This window comes from Setaria italica, chromosome VII (genome assembly GCF_000263155.2).
Source record: "Setaria italica strain Yugu1 chromosome VII, Setaria_italica_v2.0, whole genome shotgun sequence".
Classification (NCBI taxonomy): Eukaryota; Viridiplantae; Streptophyta; class Magnoliopsida; order Poales; family Poaceae; genus Setaria; species Setaria italica.
In genome coordinates, this window is record NC_028456.1 from 5,765,239 (window position 1) to 5,786,125 (window position 20,887).

Below are 20,887 nucleotides of genomic sequence, written 5' to 3' on the forward strand. Positions count from 1 at the left end.
GAAGGATAACTATTTTCCACATATATCCCCTATTTATCTTTCCATAAACAGGAAAGTGTGTCTTATTAAGTGTCATCCAGGGTTTCATATTTTTTTCCTAAGATCTATACTTCAAAACTGGACTACTCCAAGAGATTTACATTTTTCTCTGCTCTAGATTACTCTCAACGTGAAAACATAAATTTAACCATAGATTTCATAGATAGATTTTAAATTGTGATTTAACGATCCAAACTGGGCTGCAAAGCATTTTTCCAAGGTTCTTCTTACTGCAACAAACATCTAAGAGGTGGTTTTGTTATTTTTACGTTTTTCCATGATTTACTATGATTTATTTGACTTAAAAAAGAAATAAAATTATAGAGCATTATTTGTAATAGTAACATGGGCAAAATTATTTTTCGATAAATCACACTGAGTTCCACAAAGTTGATTTCGCATTTTTGTGATTTTTCTGGATTTTTCTGTGCATTTCCAAAATTTAGTTCATTTAAAACCATTTAAAACGGATAAAGCTGTGGCAGATTTAAAAATAGGCCCTAGGACTTCTCAAACATTCACAGATCTAGCCTCAGGTTCTACAATTAGGCTCCTACAACTTCTAAAACTCTTCAAATCGGCCCCTATGGTGGCCGGCTGCGGGGCGACTGTGATTCCGGCGAACCTATGCCTTAACTGAGGGGGAGAAGTGGCCGGGGAGGCGTGCTGGCTCACCGTAGGGGCTTGGCCAAGGTTTCAGGGTAGCAGCGGAGGCTTGGTGGAACAGAACGGGTGTGAGGATGAAAACTCGGGTGCGGTGGTGGTTCATCGGCGTTCTGGAGCCAGCAGTGCTTCGGGCGGCCAATGGAGGGGGCAGTGAGCTGCGCGTGGTTGTGGAGGAGCTTGCAGAGGCCGCGACGCGGTGTGGGATGGTACGGAGCAGGAAGCTCCACGGAGGGGTCCTAGCAGCGGCATGTGGTGCGTGAGCAGAGGAGCAGAGCGGCGGTGAGCTCGATGCGGGAAGCTACGCAGGCGACGCATTGACACCTTTAATAGGACTGGGAGGTGCGGAGGGCGAGGACGGAGCCAACGCGCGGCGCTGGCGTGGCCGGCGGTGAGAGGGGAGCGACTGTCGCACAAGGGATTGGGCGGCGGCGCCATTGGCGGAGGGGCACGAGCTCCAGGATAGGATCTCCCAGCCATTGGCAAAGAAAGATAGCAAGTGCGCGAATCCGTTTTGCCGGGCAGGTTGATTGGCGAGGTCGGGCACTCCGTTCTGTCACATCACAGCGCTGGTTGGGGAGGCAGAGCTGGCCGGCGGGCTGCCATGGCATGGCGGAGGGAGAAGGGCGGGGCGCGGCACGGCATTGGGCGAGGGCAATGCTGCTGCAGAGGGGGAGATGCTCGTAGGCGAGCATTGGGCAGCCGGGGCACCGATTTGTCTTGTCACGACTGCGGGTTGGGTGACGGGAGCTCACCGGTGAGGGGGTTCCACGCGGCGGCGGCAAGCTGGGGCATACGTCGGGCGCGCTTTGGCGTGAGGGAGGGGCGCCAGACAGGGTGAAGGGCTGACATTTATGTGAGATTTAAACCGAAACTTTGAACTACACTTCAAAAGTTCCCTTTTTAAGATCTGTTGGCCTCAGGTCAAAGTTTAAACTTTATCAAAGGTTCTAGTTCAAAATCGAGACAGATTTGAATCTATAAGAGTTTAAAGTTTGGTAGAACGCCTACCTTCCTGACTTAGGCAATTCTGCAGGTTTGAGCTGATTTCAGTGATTTGGCTGTTTTTGTCTTGAAATTTGAAAGGCTTTTGATATGTATTTGGCAAAAGTTTAATTTACAAAGTATGTATACACTTGGGTATCAAACTCTTATAAATGGTTTTTCTTAAGTTTGGTTTGAGTTTTGTGAGTAATTTGCTTGCCAACATACATATTTTGAAATGTTTCCAGACTTAGAATTATTTGCCGGTTTGGGCTGAGTTGACCATTCTGGTCAACTTTGACCCGATTTTTGAAGGGTTTTTATGCAGATTTGGCCCTGGGTCATTTAAGTGAAATTGCAAAAGACCTGAAGCACTTAAACTTGTATAAAGGGTTTGACTTAAATTCTTATACGAAATTTTGAAAAACAGGGCTGCCAAGTTAAGATTTTTCACTGATTTCAGCACTCGGAGTTTTTGAAGTGGGTTTCAAAAGCTACTGATTTTGATTCTAAATTTTGGACCTCTTCCACTCCAAACTAGCAAAAGTGCTAATAATAAAAGTTGTTAGAAACATAAAACTCTACAACTTTTAGTTTGGCAAAAATTTATGTTTCAAAACAAAATTTCAAGTTTTGATTTAACCCCAAAATTGAGCTTTTAAGGGCAAACAGGACCTATCACTTGCTAGATTAGTGTCTAAGCCTCAGCTTAACTAAATTTAGTTCAAGTAGAGTTGTTACATATACAAACACCTATGAACCGTGAAAAGTTAAAATAACTTATAATTTGGGACGGAGGGTGTAACAAAAAAGGTTGAATTGAAGCATGAGCAGTGAGCTTACATATGCATGCATGTCTGTGTGAACTCAGAAAAGCAAACTTGCATGAAGAATACTCCCTCCAGCCTAAATTACTATTCATTTTGACTTCTGTAGCTATATAACTTTTGATATGTATCTAGATGTATATCTAGGCACGTATCTAGAAAAGCTAAAACGAATAGTAATTTGGAACGGAGTTAGTAGATAAGAGCATCTCCAATAGTCTCCCAATAAATGTTTCCTAATATCCATTTCATTATTATGGGAAGAGTTAATTTTTCAATCTTCCAATAATCTCATTCTAATCCAACTACCATATTGGGAGAGTCACAACTTCTCCTTTATTTAGAGAGAGTTGGGGTGAATTATTGGGTTGTTCCAATAATCATTGGGGAAAGGGAAACATAAAGAGAGTCTATTTTAACACTATTTTTTTACCAACTCTTTTAATATAATAGTTGGCTTGGGAACTGGGGAACTGCTGGAGATGCTCTAAGAAGTATAAGGGCTCCTGCTGCAAACCTGGGAGGGGTGCGATATATATAGTACACAATACCATACCAACTTTTCTTTAGATAATGGAATAAAAGGTTCTGGCTTCATGACCGCAACAAAATAAATTAAAAGCCAATCCTGATGAAACTAAGAAACTATCCATGGGAGGCAACCTACAGAATGTGGCTACGTGGACAAGCAATTCTTTATGGTCAACACTGCGCGCGACGCACCTGTGCTCAAAATCGGAGCCAGTAGGTTTACCTGAAAAAAAATGGTTAGCTTTAATTTTATCAAAAAATAATACCATTCCTTTTAAGCCATATTGTCCAGCAAAAGGCTGCCAACAAGTATGTGCTATGGCCTATTTGATTTTGTTATATTTTTGTATGTATGAGAATGAATTAAAGCTTATTGTCATAAATGACATAAGACATTGGCCACTAACGTAAGGACAAAATACTACAAAATAGGATTGTTCTCTATTTTCTGAAGAACCATTACAAAAACGAGAGAAGAAATATTCTAGAAGATTCGCCCCAACGAAGTGGCGGGAGTCCCACTCTGTCCTCCTGTCCGACACAGTAGAATACAGAGCCAATATAGAGAAATGCCGGATCGATTTGGCCAGGTGAGGAGAGAGAGGCTGCCTACTAGTTGTTCGACGGCAGTTTTAAGAGAAGCAACAATAGGGTGGGTAGCTTATATTGCTTCGATGCACATGTATGTATGTAAATATTGAATTTTATCTGTAAGATCAGTTCCTTTTCTACTCCCTCCATCCCAAATTGTAGGTTATTTTGATTCATAGATGTTGTATGCATCTAAATATAGTGTATGTCTAGATGCATACAAACATCTATGAACACAGAAAAATCAAAATGAGCTACAATTTGAAATGGAGGGAGTACTTCATAACAAGTTATTCATTAGAATATCTTAACGAAAAGTTAACGTCCTCCGTTTCAAACCCTCATTTTCAACGAAAGGTCGTTTTAGCTTTGTTATATACATCAATCTTATCCAACTTTAACTTACTTCATAGAAAAATATATTAACTTCTATGATATCAAACAAATGCAATATTAATATATATATATATATTAATGATTTATCTAATGAAACTAGTTTGATGTTATCTATATGTTTGTGCATTTGTTTATAAATTTAGTCAAAGCTAGATGAGTTTGATTTAGGATAAAACTAAGATGATTTACAAATTTGAAGAGTGGAGTAATATATAATTACGTACTCCATCATATGCAAAGCTAATTACAGAGATTGCAATTTAGCCAAGCTACTATCGGTAGCAAAGCACAAACGATGCAATTTGTTAGTATTTAGCGGAGGTCATCAGACTTTATCAAAGCTCAAGGCACGGGTTACGACAGATACCCCACGAATCAAGCCACTACTATAAACTACTATAAACTGAGTACTGATCCTAACCCTTAGTACCGATTAGTTTTTGATCCGGTACTAATATGAGCATTAGTACCAGGTCTAACGACTAGTTCCCCACGAGCCCCCTGACCCCCTTTAGTACCGGTTGGGAGCTCCAACCGGTAGTAAAGGTCACCCATTAGTATTGGGTGGAGGCTCCACCCGGTACTAATAAATGACCATCAGTAACGGTTGGAGCCCCCAATCGGTACTAACTTCCCTCCTATAAATAAGACGTCTTCTTCCTCCTGCCCGAGCTATTTCCTCAAGCTCGTGCTTCGTTCATTCATGGCAAAATGGGGGAGGTGCTGCCGGATTTTTGACCATTTCGTTGGGATTTCACTCATTCAAGTGTTCTAAAGATTAGAAACTTCATCATCCCTTGATACATGGTTAGTATACTAAGTTTTATGCTTTAGAGATAGAGTAATTTGTGATGTTTAGATTAAGGTACAATGGAGAAAATTTTCATTTATATGCATGTGTTATTTAGAGCTCATATTTGTGATTTTTAGAATAAGCTACAATTTTTTGCATGCTATGTTTTGTATCAGTTAAAGAAATTGATATGAGGTTAGAGGAATAATTTCATAGTTTAGTCCTTTACAAATATGAGCTAAATAAAATATGGGGAAAATATAATTTGTTCATATTTTAGTCATTTGCAAATATGAGGAGATAAATTGTGGTACATAGAGATAATAAGATGAAATAGAGGTATGAAATTAGTCATTTTAAGAATAAGCTACAATGGAAAATTTTGACATTTATATGTTATGTTTGAGCTAAATAAATTGTGGCATAGTTTAATCATTTGCAAATGTGAGCAAATAAATTGTGGTACATAGAGATGGCTACTGCTGCTGGAGGTAGTAGCGATGGTGGGGGTGATCGTCGTTCCTCTCGTAGCAAGGAGAAAACCATAGTTGACCCTCATGATAAACCAAAAAAATAAGCACGTGGAAGAGAGTAATGCTTCATTATTTAGAAAGATGTCATGAAAATGCTGTTGCGGCGGGTCAGAACCTCCTTTTGGTGGTCGCTATGCTCCACCGCCTATCTCGGGGGTTTTAGCTCCACTGAGTACTACCGTCGTAGGAGGCACAAATAAACCACAGGATGAGGCTGGATTAGCGAAACCCTCATCTTCACCGCCCAAAGATGCATAAAGTCCTCCTGCTAGTACTCAGCGGATGGTTTGTCGTAGTGTATCATGTTGTTTGGTCCTGAAATTTAAATTTGTGTATTTCTATCTAACTTTCAACAACAGTTGAGTTTAATAAAATTTGTATCATGTTTGTTATGTTTCATGTATAATTCTATGGATGATCAGAATATCTTTAGTTCGGTAATACTTTGTAGATAGACCGGCAATGGATGTACCATACGGACAAACTCTCCATGGAGTACATTAATGGCTTGCGAGCTTTACTTGATCTAGCAGAGTCCAACAAGCCGCTGTCTGGTTTCATTTGTTTTCCATGCCAAATTTGCAAAAATGAGAAGGATTGCTCATCTAGAAAGACTATTCACACCCACATATACAAATCGGGATTCATGACTAACTATTTCGTTTGGACCAAGCACGGGGAAACAGGAGTTATGGTGGAAGATGATGATGAAGAAGAAGATGATAACTACATTCCTGACTGGATATAAGGAGGTGCCTTTGCAGATGTTGCAATGGGCAAGGTTGAAGAAGAGATGGTTGCAGAAGAAGGTCCTACCAATGATCTAGGTTAGGTTTTGCGAGAAGCAAAGGAAGACTGCGTTAGAATGTGAAGGAGTCAATGAAGTTTGAGTGTATGTTAGATGATCATAAGAAATTATTGTACCCAGATTGCAAATAGGAGCACAAAAAGTTGGGTACCATACTGGAAATGCTGCAATGGAAGGTAAAAAATGGAGTTTCTGACAAGGGTTTTGATGAGTTAATGAAAATCATAATGAAATACTTCCTGAGCGGAACAAATTGCCGTCCTCAATGTACGAAGCGAAAAAGGTTGTTTGCCCTTTTGGTTTGGAGGTACAAAAGATATATGCATGTCCTAATGACTGTATCCTCTATCGTGGTGAGGAATACGAGAAATTGGAGGCTTGTCTTGTAGGCAAAGTGCTGCATTATAAGATCATGCAAGATGGCCCTGGTGATGTTGAGAGGCAGGCCAGCAAGAAGAAAGTTTTTGCAAAGGTGATGTGGTATTTCCCTATAGTACCATGCTTGAAGCATTTGTTCAGAAACAAGGCACAGGCAAAGTTGATGAGTTGGCACAAAGAAGAACATAAGCAAGATGAAATGATCAGACACCCCGCTGAGGGTTCCACCTTCTGCCCTGGATGTGCATGAAGCAGAAGTTCATTATGATGCTGGTAATTATCCAAGGCCCAAAACAAACTAGCAATGACATTGATGTTTACCTAAGACCATTGGTTGATGAAATTTAAATGTTATGGAAGAAAGAAGCTGTACATGTGTGGGATGAGGACAAAAAGGAGAGATTTAATCTACGAGCATTGCTATTCATAACCATCAATGATTGGCACGTGCTTGGTAATCTGTCAGGATAGACAAATAAGGGATATTGAGCTTGCACGCACTGTTTAGATGATACTTGCAGCATGTATTTGAAACACTGTGGGAAGGTCATGTATATGGACCATTGTCAATTTCTTCCTGCTAAACACCCGTTAAGAAAGAAAGGGAAGCATTTTGAAGGGGAGGAAGAAAAACGTACTAAACCCATTCACCGTAATGATAAAGGATGTAAGGGTAATATTTGGCAAGGGCTGTGGTAGCAAACCTATTTCGAATGATGAGAACGGACATGCACCCATGTAGAAGAAGAAGTCTATATTTTGGGAGCTACCTTATTGGAAAGTCCTTGAGGTCCGTAATGCACCTGATGAAAAATCTTTGTGTGAACCTACTCGGCTTCCTAGGTACATATGGAAAGGCAAAGGATACAATTGTAACACGTCGGGACCTGAAATGTATGAAACAACGATTTGGCTACATCCGGAAAAGAGAGATGATGGACATTACTTGCATCCTACCAGTTACACTCTCAGCAAAGAAGAGAAGGAAAGAATGTTTGAGTGCTTAAATAGTATTAAGGTCCTATTGGGCTACTCCTCCAATATACAGGGAATAATAAATATTAAAGAGAAGAAATTCATAAATCTAAAGGCCCATGACTACCACGTCCTAATGACACAATCGCTGCTTGTTGCACTAAGGGGTATTCTACTAGCACTACAAGGTTTTACCTCTAATGCCACGCCACATGATTGCAACACCACTAATTTGGTTGCCATAGGTGGGTCGTATTGCAACCTTTCCATAAAATGGTTGCAATATGTGCCTATAATGCAACGGACCAAATGTGTTGCAATATGTGTGGTTTGTCGTTGCAACAGGCTTGTGCTACTACAACCATTTAAGAATTGTGTTGCAATTAGTTGGCATTATTGCCATGGAACTTTTGAGTTGCAATAGTATTGATTTTCATTGCAATTACTTGGTGTTATTGCAACTATATTGGTTTTGGTTGCTTTTGCTTGTAACTATTGCCATGGTTATTATGGGTTGCAATAATGTTCCATGGTGTTGCAATTGCTAGGGTAGTTATTGCAACAAGATTTCTGAATGGATGCAATAGCATGTTTCTATTGCCATGGTTTTCTGGGGTTGTAATAATCTTTTGTGGCATTGCAATTGTTAAGTACTTATTACAACTACAATCCTAAATGGATGCAATATCATGTTAATATTGCCATGATTTTTTGTGTTGCTATAGACTACCGCTGATGCAACGGCCTAAAAGTGTTGCAATATACAAAAATGGTTGCAATAGACAAAATGCTCCACGCATTAGACTACCCCTGATGCAACGACCTAAAAGTGTTGCAATATACCAAAAATGGTAGCAATAGACAAAATGCTCCATGTATTTCTAAATAATATATTATATTAACAAAGAAAAAGTTCCACGGAGGATTTGATCCCAGGAACTAAAGTACAAACAAACTCTCATCTACCACTGGGCTACTGTGGTGTGTTCGACATTAAGCAACCTTTATATATTGTTTACATGATATAGATGGCTAATTCACTTCATATTTCAACAAGGAAGATCACCATCCGCATCTTCCATGACAATTTCAGAAAACAAAAAAATTATCCAGCTTGCTGATATTTGTGCTTATGATAGAAAACAAACATGAGTATAATAATTTGAAGACCAACTACAACTATTCATTATCCCGGACAATGTGATAGTTTTCAACAAAAAATCCAGAAAAACATGACTGTTGAACAAAGGATAAGTATTTAAACAAAGAAATCATCTTCTAGGCTTTCTACCACAACTGGTGCAACAACCCAATCGTCAATGTAGGTGCCATCTTCGTCATCATCATCCTCATCAAGTAAGACCGCATCATCTAGTTCGAGAACTGCTCCGGCACGCACCTGATTAAGAACAGAGGCATCACCAGTTGTGCCTTCCTTGTCTGATCTAGTCCAATTTGACAAATCCTCATTTGGCCTAATAAATTCATATCTTCGATTCCCACATCAAGTAGATTGACTTCCATGTCACCCTCATTTTTGCTTCTAGCATGGCAAACAAATTTCTTGGTCTCACCGCAACAACACTAGACCATCCTAGCTTGTTCACGAGTTGACAAAACACACCAGTTATGCCTGTGTTGCCAGAATGTAAGGTTCATTTGAATATCTGAACCTGGAAGTATCGATATCGATAACACCATATTTTTCCCTACTGTATCCTCTACTTCTGCTGGTACTGGCAGCCAGCACATCATACCAATCACAGTGAAACAATCCAACTTCTTTATGTGCAGGGAACTCGAGTGAGATCATTCTTCTAATCACTCCATACCAGGTCATGTTGCCAGTAGTACCATCACCCCTCACAAGCACACCACTGTTTTGTGTGACGAGGTTTCTCACAATGGTAGTCGTTCGAAAAAGCCAAATATTGATGTAGCATCTATTGAACACATGAGCTCGATGGTCCGGTCCTTGAGAAAGGGCATACATCAGTTCACTCGCTTCCCTTTTCTCATATAGTTTGGTGATATGCAAACACAGTTTGAAAACAAATGGTAGTTAATAAGTACATCGTTCTAACCATCACATGGAATAAAAAAATTAAAAAATAGAACTAACCTTGCCCTCGAACCATCTTACAAAGTGCTCCTCATGTCGTATATTAAGATTCCTTATCTTTTTTTTTAAGTTCTTCCATATGCTCGCTGAATTGAAATAGTTAAATAATTAATTAGTTGATGCCACAAACAAAAAGTAGAGTAATTAATGATGGTATATTGCAACAAAAATTCTGAATGGATGCAATAGCATGTTCCTATTGCCACGGTTTTTTGGAGTTGTAATAATCTGCTGTGGCGTTGCAATTGTTAGGTATTTATTGCAACTACAATCCTAAATGGATGCAATATGATGTTAATATTGCCACGATTTTTTTGTTGCTATAGACTACCCCTGATGCAACGGCCTAAAAGTGTTGCAATAGACAAAATGCTCCACGTATTAGACTACCCCTGATGCAACGGCCTAAAAGTGTTGCAATATACCAAAAAATGGTTGCAATAGACAAAATGCTCCACGCAGTTCTGAATAATATATTCTATTAATAAAAAAAATGCTCCACGAAGGATTTGATCCCAGGAACTGAAGTACAAGCAAACCCACATCTACCACTGGGGTACTGAGGTGTGTTCAACATTAAGAAGCCTTTATATTACTTGTTTACATGATGAAGATGGCTAATTCACTTCATTTTTCAACATGGACGATCACCATCCGCATCTTCCATGATAATTTCATAAAACAAAAAATTGTCCAGCTTGCTGATATTTGTGCTTATGATAGAAAACAAACATAAGTATAATAGTTTAAAGACCAACTCCAGCTATTCATTATCCCAGACAATGTGATAGTTTTCAACAAAAAATCCAGAAACACATCATTGTTAAACAAAAGATAAGTATTAAAAAAAATCATCTTCTAGGCTTTCTACAATAGTATTGTGCTAGGTAGGGAAAAAGAAAAAAAATAGTAAATCAGTTTCAAAGTTTTTGAAACTTTTACTAGATAATTTATTCAGCCTGAATTTTAGTTCCATTAAAATTTCTATAATTTTTGTTGCACAGGGAACATCCTAGCTGCTTTCCTGGGCTAAGCGGAGCCCTTCCTCCCGTGGATCCTGGAAGAAAAAAAGGCTCTGGCACATTTACCTGAGCTGAGCTCGCTTCCTCCCAAAATCCAAAACTCAAAACAGCATAAGTGCGCTCAACAAGAATCGAACCCACAACCTCAGGTTACATAGGGCAGAGAACCTACCACTACAGTATTGTTGTATATGTGATGTGTTCCAGTGTTAGATCTGTTTTAAAGTTTCAAACAAGCAGTTAATCTAAAATGGAGCAGAAAAAGCACAACTACGCTCACCAAGAATCAAACCGGCAACCTGTCGTGCCTCAAGCACCAGACGAACCACCAAGCAACATCGGCTGTAGTATTAATATAATCATACGTATGACCAGTGGGTTCAGCTGGCTTGTGCGTATGACCATGCGCAGGCATGCTGCGCCGCCTGCCGACGTGCAGCTGGCTCCGCATGCTGGCCTGCGCTACATGCTGGTGCGCCTGCCGGCCTGCTGAGCTCATCTTGCTCTTTTTAATCTGGAGATAAAATTTGTAAGTAGTATTTCTCGCTCTTTTTAATCTGGAGATAAAATTTGTAAGTAGTATTTCTCTCTCATAGAACTCCAAATTAGATGGTTCTTTTTTCAAAAATTTTCTAAATTACGCTCTTTCATTTAGTGACGTATTGCTTTATGTTAATTGCTATCGAGTAAAATGCACATGCGGTCCCTAAACTTGCATGAGTGTGTCACTTAGGTCCATAAATTTTGAAAATGCATTTTTAGGTACATGAACTTTTAAAGTTGTTCATCGTAGGTCCACATCCATCCACGTATGCACCTACCACTTACATGGCATGCTGATGTGGCTTTGCGAGGCTTGTCTCAGCTGGGGCATTTCTATGATACAAATTACAGGACCATGTATCTGTTCTTCATTATAATAGGCCAAATTACCACGCTGGAAATAAACAACCAAATGTGTCCAACACATCACCCAACTATTGCGTAGCGTGATGGTGAGGTGCTTGAGTCTTAACTCCGGCGACCCTGGTTTGATTCCCCCACTACGCATCTTTTATTTTTTTCCCAATTAACTTTTTTTCCCAATTTCCAGTGGGCGTAGCCGGTGGCCGGGTGGCATGGCGCGGGGCCGATGACGTGGCGCGCGGCCGGCGGCCGGTGACCTGGCGCGGGCGGTGGTCAGGTGATGTGGCGGGCAAGCGGCCGGGTGACATGGCGTGTGCCACGGAAGCAACAGTGCAACAAATTGTGTTAAGAACTATTAAATACCACAAATCTAAAACAAAGAACATGAAGCTTAGTGGTAAGTGTGGTGGTTCCTAGGTAGGAGGTTCCATGATAAATACCTAGACTTTGCATGTTTTTCTCTATTTTTTCCCAATTTTTCCATTTTACTCTCTATTTTTTTCGTGATTTTCGGTTTCAAATATTATATTTGCTTTTCTATTTTCATTTTTCCAATTTTTTATTTCAAAAATTCTATTGGCCCCCCTTGTGTCATGGCAATCGCGCAACTGCCAGGCGGCGATGCCTTCGGCACCATGATGTGCTCTGCCTTGCCGCTGGTCTCGGCTCCGGCGCCTATGCATCGCCACCATCAGAGGTTCCGAACAACGTCGGTGAAGCGCATGGCCGCCGTTTAGACGAGCACATCGAAGGTGCATGAGCTCAAGCTCACCCTTCCAAGTGACACCCTTGACTTGCTCGACAAAATGCCTCAGCCCTGAGATGCCTCGCCAATCCACATCAGCTCAATAAAATTCTCCCTAGAAGACAATTGAATTATTTTATATATCTCCAAGGCATGGGCTAGAATTGGACATACAAGTCTAGATATAATTTTTGTGAATCTTATTGGAGGTACACATAGTTCAACTTGGAATTACTTTCCATATACACGTAGAAAATCATTTAAATGATAGAAAATACTAAATCTGTTAAAAAATTCTCGAGACTCCTACATGGCAACTTAGATGTTTTCTATTACATGTAAAAATGTAATTAGGGGTATATAAAATAATTCTTTTGCAAGTTGGTGTATTAATTAGTTAGTTAAAAAATAGAAAAATAACTTTTTTGCATAACACGTGGTAGTGTAAATCCACAAATGTCAACAACATGGTAAAGGTAAGGTTGTGTCTGTGGCGGAACCGCCCAACTTAAACTGGTTTAAATGCGCCTAATCGCTGTCGGAATAGCAATTATCCGAAACGCACTTAAAACAGCATAAGTCCGGTAGTCCGTCGAGTGTCCTTAGGACTCCTCGAAAGATCCACGACATGTCTCATAGCCATACATCAGGATCGCTTCCACGATGGGAAAGCATCAACAAATATTACATTTTTACATACATACAAGGGGTATGAATTATTACAGAACATAGTTTGAAATAAACTTAACAGTGCAGGTTAGAGGGGTTCTAGGAGTTTAAAACATAAACTGGTCTGGGTGAGAGAGAAACATTTAAGTTTTACTTCTAGGGTATTACGAGATTCGTAACAATACCCTAGTTTTTCAGTGCTTCCTCCTCTGCGGACTCCTGCTGTGGCTCTGAAACAGCAACAAGGGATAACCCTGAGTACGGGGTACTCAGCAAGGCTTACCCGACTAACCAATATAATAGCTTTTCTGGAACTACATGATAGCTGTTTAGTGTACTAGCTGACTCACCTTTTGCCAAAAGAGCTTACTAAAAGTGAGACCTTAACTTTATCTTTTAATTCAATTAAGTTATTACCTAACCAATCTAGATGATGACAAAGAGATACTTTTGCAAACAGTAGGAAATTAAGTCATACAACAAATTAATTTTGGAGAGACATTGCATTCATGAGATTATACTACGATGCTCAACAGTGATCAAGTGCATTCATAACCGAGAATTGCGGCGATCCGGATCAATTTACATCCTGCAGGAGAGTACCCTGATCACCAGCTATGTACAACTGTCCGGGTCATACATAACAACCTTTCAATTAGCATACCCAAAGATTGGGAATAAGACTACCCGAACCCAGGGACGCACCCCCACATGGGACCCCACGTCTAGCTCGATCTCCATGTGAGTTCCAGGCTACGCCCCTACCAATCTCCAGCACGTCAAGCACGGGTACGAAATATTCCCGATCAGAGAGTCTACTAACCTACCGGGCTTTACTGGTCCCATACCCAGTAAGCAACCAGGTGACAAGCACTTGATCAAAGGTTAAGACAACGATCGGGCCTTAACCAAATTAAACTGGCAGACAGAACTAACATCTCTAGCTTCTGTCGGCTTTTCAGATTTCCAAGCTATCTTTCCATATCTAGCATGTATGACCCAACATTTTATCTTAAGGTTCGGTAACCAAGTTACTTTAAGCATCTAAGCATTTCTAAACTTGGGTTACTTACTAATTGTTGAATAAGTGGCAAAGATGTCCTTAAAACAAGGTAAGATCATGCACAGGAATGGGTTTCAATCAACTCCTAGACTTAATGCATTCATATAGGAATTAACCATTAATTGGATGCATGAAATAATAACTCCAAAGTAGATAGGTATAAATGCACCGGGGCTTGCCTTGATCTATAAAAATGTTAGCGCTGTCCGACGGACTGGCTTCACAGGGGATCAATTCAACGATCTCCTCAAACTCCGAAGGTCCTTCTGATAATTCCAAGAATTCCTCTTCAGGTGCTTCGGTGTCTACGATATAACATAGGCATGGGTTAGTGATGCAATTTTTTGACTACAAGACTATACAACTTTCCTTCATGATAAAGTTGCAAGCCAACAAGTGACTACACACTTTATCATGATAAAGTTGCAAGCCAACACACAAAAACTTGAAAAGATTAACCCATCATTTTTATTTTCTTTACTAATCCTATCTTAGGCTTATCCTTTTATTTTTAGAAAATATTATAAATACTTTCTAGTCTCAAAACCTAACTCCTATGGGTTCATAATAATTTGTGAATACAAAAACATTATTCCATATTTTATGCATTTAATAAAGGTTAAGTATTTATTTAAATACCTTAATGAAAAGGCATTAAACAAATACCTAAGTTTTTATTATTTTTCCTAAGGTATAAAAATTTTAATGCATAAAGGAAAATAAAACAATCCTAACAAAATTGGTTTCACTAATTTTGCACACTCCTAGAAATTTCTGTGATTTAAATGGTGATACACGAATTTAATCTATTAATCTAATAAAGGAAAATCTAAATTTTAACCCAAAACCCCCAGCCCAACTTTTCTCACTCGCACCTACTCTACCCTCTCTCACTCGCGCTGGGCCTGCGGCTCGGGTCCACCCTCTCGTCTTCTTCTCCTTACCCGGCGGCCCACTCCTAACACTGCCGGCCTACTGGGCCGAAGCTACCTCCCCTCCTTCTCTCCTATTCTTCTGCCCGCCCAACGGCCCACTTTCTTTTTCTTTTCTTTCCCCGGCATCCGGCCTGCTACACCGGCTCACGGCCTCTTTCTTCACCGATCTCCGCATCGGCACCTGGGCCTGCTGGACCCGGCCCACACCTACTTCTCCACCTGGCCTGCCTTCTCCCCTTCTCCTCTTATCCCCTCTATCGCGTGGGCCTCCGGCACTGGGGCCTCCTTTAACCTCGCGCCAAAACCGAGCGCGGCAGGGGGCGGCGCGGCTCGACGGCCGACGCCCCACCAGCGACGGGGTCGGGCTGGGGAGGCATCCCCAAGCCACAGCGCACCCGTAGGCGGCGGCGGCTTCCCAAGAGACGGCCGGAGCTACCCTCTCCACGGCGGCGGGCGGCTTGACTGACGGCCGGCCGTAGCCAAGCACGACAACGGCACAACTCGGTCCTCCAACTACCCCTACAGCTTCCTAGTGACCCATGAGCTTACCTACGACTTACCACAAGGAAGGAAAACGACGGCAAGGAAGAGCTCACCGTGAGTAGGGAGCTTGGCGGCGGCGGACGGAAACGACGGCGGTTAAGGGCTCGCCAGCGGAGAAGTGGAACAACAAGTAGGCACGGCTGTTGGCAAGGTGTTAGCGGAGGTGTGGGCGAGAGGAATCGAGACGGGAAGCGATGTGGCGGTGGAATTTTGCTCGGTGGCAGAAGCTTGCTTGGTGCGGTAAAAATGGCGGCGCGATGAAACAGATGAGCGCGGCGGTGGGAGGAGTAAATATATGAAGTTTTCACCGTGCGCATGAACGACACCGTGGCCTAGTCGTAGGCTTGCGTGGTGAGGAGGTGGCCTTAGGCGTTGAGCTGGCTGATGGGCGAGCTGCCGGCGGTGACACATTTCTGCCGCTCTGTTTTTCTCCTCCCCCTTTCTTTCTTTCATCCGAAAGTTCAGACTTTCCCCACGGCCGATTTTTAATCCGACGGTCCACAAGTCTCTTAAGCAAAGTTGGAGATAAACTTGAGCTCTTTGATTTATATTTAAACTTCCACCCGAGATAAACATCCCAAGGTTGCCAATTTCAAATTCTTCTCTCGGGCAAACTAAAATGCTCTAAACTTCTGATTCAGTTCGACAGGCCCTGTTCATGGCCATTTGCCCTTCTTTTGATTCGTTTTCAGTGGCTTAAACTCAGTCCACATAGCCCAAACACTAACCATTCGTACTCTACAACTAACAGGGATCCCATTTTGCTCATAAACACCTATACCTCTTGCACTACATTTCTCTAAATCTTGCTCCAAACATAGCCACTTACTGCTGTTTCAGACTTAGAGAAAAATGCAGTTTCAGCTGTTAAGCCAATATTGCCAGAGTGCTGACTTTGAGCCTCAATTTGAATTTGATTCCTTCACTATTCCTAATCAACAACACCCTATTATACTTGTCCAAAGATCATACTTCATTGCTGTGTAGTTGCCTTTGTCCACTTAATTGGAAAGTTTGGCAGAAATCAATTTCCAAGTTGGATACTCGCATTGTTTTTCTAAAATTCCTATATTTAGATAATGAATAGTGCTTACCTGATTTTTGTTTTTCGATTGCTTTTCTTGAGGGGTTTAGGCCTAGGATTAGTCTCCAATTTTAATCCCTGAAGTTCCAAACACTCTCAGGCCTCCATTTCATATTTTTGCTAAATTTTTCTAAATTTGAATTCCAAAATTCAAATTTTGGTCAAATTCAACTTGAATTTGACTTCCAGTCAATTTCTTTCCTTTTCTCCACAATTCACTCTTAACCTTTCTTTGTCATCTTTGATTATCAAAACACCAAGTGTTACAGTGTCCAATTTTGTGGTGCGTACGAGTTCGAACATATTACGAGGTATTCAAATCTCAAAGTTTGACTTGAGTTGTATGAAACAATATGAGAGGTCTATCCATTTTGTGAACAACGTACATATAATTCAAATTGTAATTACTTTCAATAAACCTACAAAAAATCATTTAAACTGTTGAAAATAGTAAATGAGTTAGAAATTTATTGAAACTTCTATGAGGCAACTTATATGTAGTTTATTCAATAAATTCTGAATTGTCTCTAGAAGACAACATAATTTTTCTTCATCTCCAATATATGGTCTGTAATGGAACATATGAATCTAAAAAATATTTTTGTGCAATTTTTCGAATTTTATTGGAGGGACACGTAGTTCAACTTAGGATTACTTTCAATAAAGACATAAAAAGTCAATTAAATGATAGAAAATACAAAATCTACTCAGAAATTATTCAGACTCCTACATGACAACTTATGTGTTTCCTATTACATTTGAAAAATGTATTCATCGTATTTAATATAGTTTATGTACCAGTTGTTTCACAAAGGTACCTTAATTTCTTATTTTAAAAAAAGTTGCTTCACATAAGCTTTTCACGCGCTGCCCCCGCTCCCGGCCTCCTTCTTCAGTCAAATGGCGCCAGCCCAAAAATTTCACACAGTCAATTGATGCTACTAACCATCCTCCTCCAAAAATTCCCCATATTTTGTATGGTGTCTTGGTAATCTCATCCTGCACCCACGCCCCGAATGTCATCGTCTCTGCAATCTCATCCACCACAGGCCGTTTTCTCCACCACAGACCGTACCTCCTCAGCCGCCACCACGCTCCCATCTCCTCCTCCTCTGCCGACCGCTACGCCCTCATCTCCTCCCTCCACCGACTGCCGAGGCGGACACGACTCCTCCTCCATCAGCCAAACCGACTGCGCCTCCCTCCTCAGATCCCTCCGCGCCATCGACCTCTCCCGCGGATGAGGAGGTGCAGCCGCCCCCTCCCCTCCCTCCGTCTCCCGCCGGCACCCCCTCCCCTCCCTCCGGCCCCCGCTGCCGCCGGCCCGGCCTCCCGGAGCAGTCGCTGCTGCGCCTGACCGTCGTCGCGGCGGCCTCCCGCCTTGGGTTCCCTCGCGGGATGGCGCGGCGGCTGGGCGGGGACGGGTACTCCTCGATGGGGTCGAGGAGGACTATTCGGTGGGGGGAGCTCGAGGAGGACGATGGTGGCAACCTCGACTTCCTCCTCCCTCCCCGCGTCGTTGTCGGGCCCGATGAGAACGGCCTCAAGAAGGTCATCGAGTACCGCTTCGACGACGATGGCAACAAGGTCAAGGTCACCACCACCACCCGCGTCCCCTCACCCCCATGATGCCAGATGTGCTTCGACTGCAACGCCAAGAACGTGGGCCTCCGTCACCTACGGCATCTTCCTCTGCCTCGACTGCTCCGCCGTCCACCGTAGCCTCGAGTCCACATCACCTTCGTCAGGTATCTATGCTACCCTACCTACCGCTGCTAACTGCCTTCTCCCAATCCGCTGCATTTTTTATTTAAATGTGAGCTCCTCTGTCTTTGTTAAAGGATGAATAGTCCAGGATTGAGTTCACTTTGCGTGAAATGCATCACAAGTATCCATATTGTTTTTCCTGTAAGAATGGTCTCTGAATACTCAGTTGATGTTCTTTGATTTTTGGGAGGATTGAAGTTGTCATGTTTGATTAACTCACTGTTAAATTTTTAAGTAATTTCATACAATGATGGTTAATTAGATAATATATGTTCCTTTGTCTTTATTTTTCGTGGAAGAGTGCCTCACTGTGGTGTTGTGAATTTTCCAGTGTTTCTGCCATGAATTTTCTGTGTCCACAGTATTGATGAGTTCTTATTCTTATGGTCTACGTATGCAGGGATGGTGTGAGCGAGTCTCAATTTAGCCAAATACTGAATATTGAGCTTAATCAAATCATAAAGGTGACATTTAGTTTACCTAGGAATTCCTTGGCTTTCTGGCATCCTTTTCTAACAAGAGCTCGACAATACAGGCTTATCAGAGTATGGGACAGGGGGATCTTCCGAAGTTCACAGTGATCATTGCTCAAAAGAATCACCACACAAAACTCTTCCAAGCTGATTCGCCAGACAACGTTCCACCTGGTAAGCTCCCCTGTCCCACTTAATATTGCTAAAGGTACTTGCCACTTAAACAGCTTGAGCAACTGGCACTTCTGCTTTGCATCAGGGACTGTCGTAGACTCTGGTATTGTTCATCCAAGGCAGTATGATTTTTACATGTGTGCTCATGCTGGACCAATTGTAAGTTCTCCTAGCATAGTTTTGGATTTTGGTGCGTGCTTGTCAGTCGTGTTAGTTTATTAACCTGAATAACTTGACTTCATGTGTTGCTCTTATAGGGTACCTCAAGACCCACCCACTACCATGTTTTGCTCGATGAGATTGGCTTCTCAGCAGATAATCTCCAGAAGCACATATGTGGATATGGGTTTCCTGGAGGAGATGGTTCTGAAGGCCATGAAGGATAACGGTAGTTACCTAATAACCCATTTCTTCCCATTTATTTGGGTTATTGCCTTATTGGTGATTTTACATACACTCTTATCTGACTGCTGCTTTTGCTTTCAGGGGATAATGGTAGTCATTGGTTGAACTTCTTCTAACCTACCAGGTATTCATCAACACGCTTGCTTTTATTAGTTATTCTTTGATGACCTTATTGCATGGCATGAAAGAGGATTTGTATTTACAAGTGATGTGAAATGCAGGAAATAGGAAATGATCCCTCTGTGGATAACGGTTCTGCTTCTGGCTATTTCCCTCAAGCTGCTGAGGATAGTGATGCTGATGATATTTTAGAAAACTGGGATGATGAGGATGCTGGTGAGCGAAACAGGGGTCCGACCATTGACGAATCTGGTGATGAGGTATTTTCATGCTCCCCCTTGGTGACTATATGCATTTACTTTTCCTTTTGAGAAACATGTCATGCATCTACTTTAACTCAAAACATAAATTCTTCTGCATAAACTGGTTTCATGTTATAATCCAGTAAATAGACTACTTACCTCAAAACCATAAGGTTCCTTACTTTTACTTGCTCCTGTTCTTTTGTTTTCAAACAGGTGTAGCTGTAATCTAATCTGGTTGGTTATTTGCCTTGGGAGAATTGTGTTCGTTTAGGCAAATTGGCAAAACGACATGTTCCCATGAAACTAGAAACCTGGATTTTGTAAGAAACTCGTAATGACATTCTATTTACATAGCTTCTATTTAGTCATTTGATGGATAATTTTACTTTGAATGCATCAGCAAATTTCAAACCCATTAGTCTTTAATTTATGATTCCAAATTGCTTACCTTCAAAATGGTTCAGTCCATGCTGTTGTTGCTAAAATAATACAATTTCAGTTTACCTGATGCATATACCAATGTTAGTGATTTTTTCAGGAGCAATATAGAGTTTGAGTGGAGCACACAAATGATGGACGGTCAATGTCAAGCCAACCTTTGCTACAGTGCTAGACATAGCTTATTCCATTTTCATGTGTTCAAATTAGCTAGTGTGATTCGGATACCTTATGTGTTTCAATAGTTGTGCGTGTGTTATCGACTAAGTTTGACATTGGATGGTTTCATTAATGATTTGTACGGACAAAGCATGTTTTGGATTAATGGATGTCTAAATGCTTCTTTCATCATATATTGTTCAACATGCAATTATTGTTTGAAGCAAACAAAGCGTTGCAATATGTACTATCGATAAAATAATTTGGCATTGCAATATATGATACAGCAACAAACAAACGGTGTTGCAAAAAACATCATACCAATGGAATTGTGGGCGTGGCAATAGTCTTCAAACTGTAGTAGCACAATAGTTAGCGTGGAAATAGAGGGTCCAACAATAGCAACCAGTATCGATCGTTGCAATAGAGAGCAACCTCTAGCAACCAAACATTTACCGTGGCAATATAAGGATGCACCTATAGCAACCATAATGTTTAG

The 20,887-nt window shown here is 41.3% G+C and overlaps 1 protein-coding gene across 1 annotated transcript; it reads left to right on the forward strand.

The window, feature by feature from the left end:
- Window positions 1–19,166: 19,166 nt before the first annotated feature.
- On the forward strand, window positions 19,167–20,580 carry LOC101781283 (DNA (cytosine-5)-methyltransferase DRM1A). The gene is given in 6 exon segments (XM_022827892.1): window positions 19,167–19,180; window positions 19,279–19,409; window positions 19,508–19,516; window positions 19,519–19,550; window positions 19,648–19,806; window positions 20,005–20,580. Coding segments are annotated over 6 exon segments (351 nt in total). The 3' UTR covers window positions 20,011–20,580.
- Window positions 20,581–20,887: the final 307 nt, after the last annotated feature.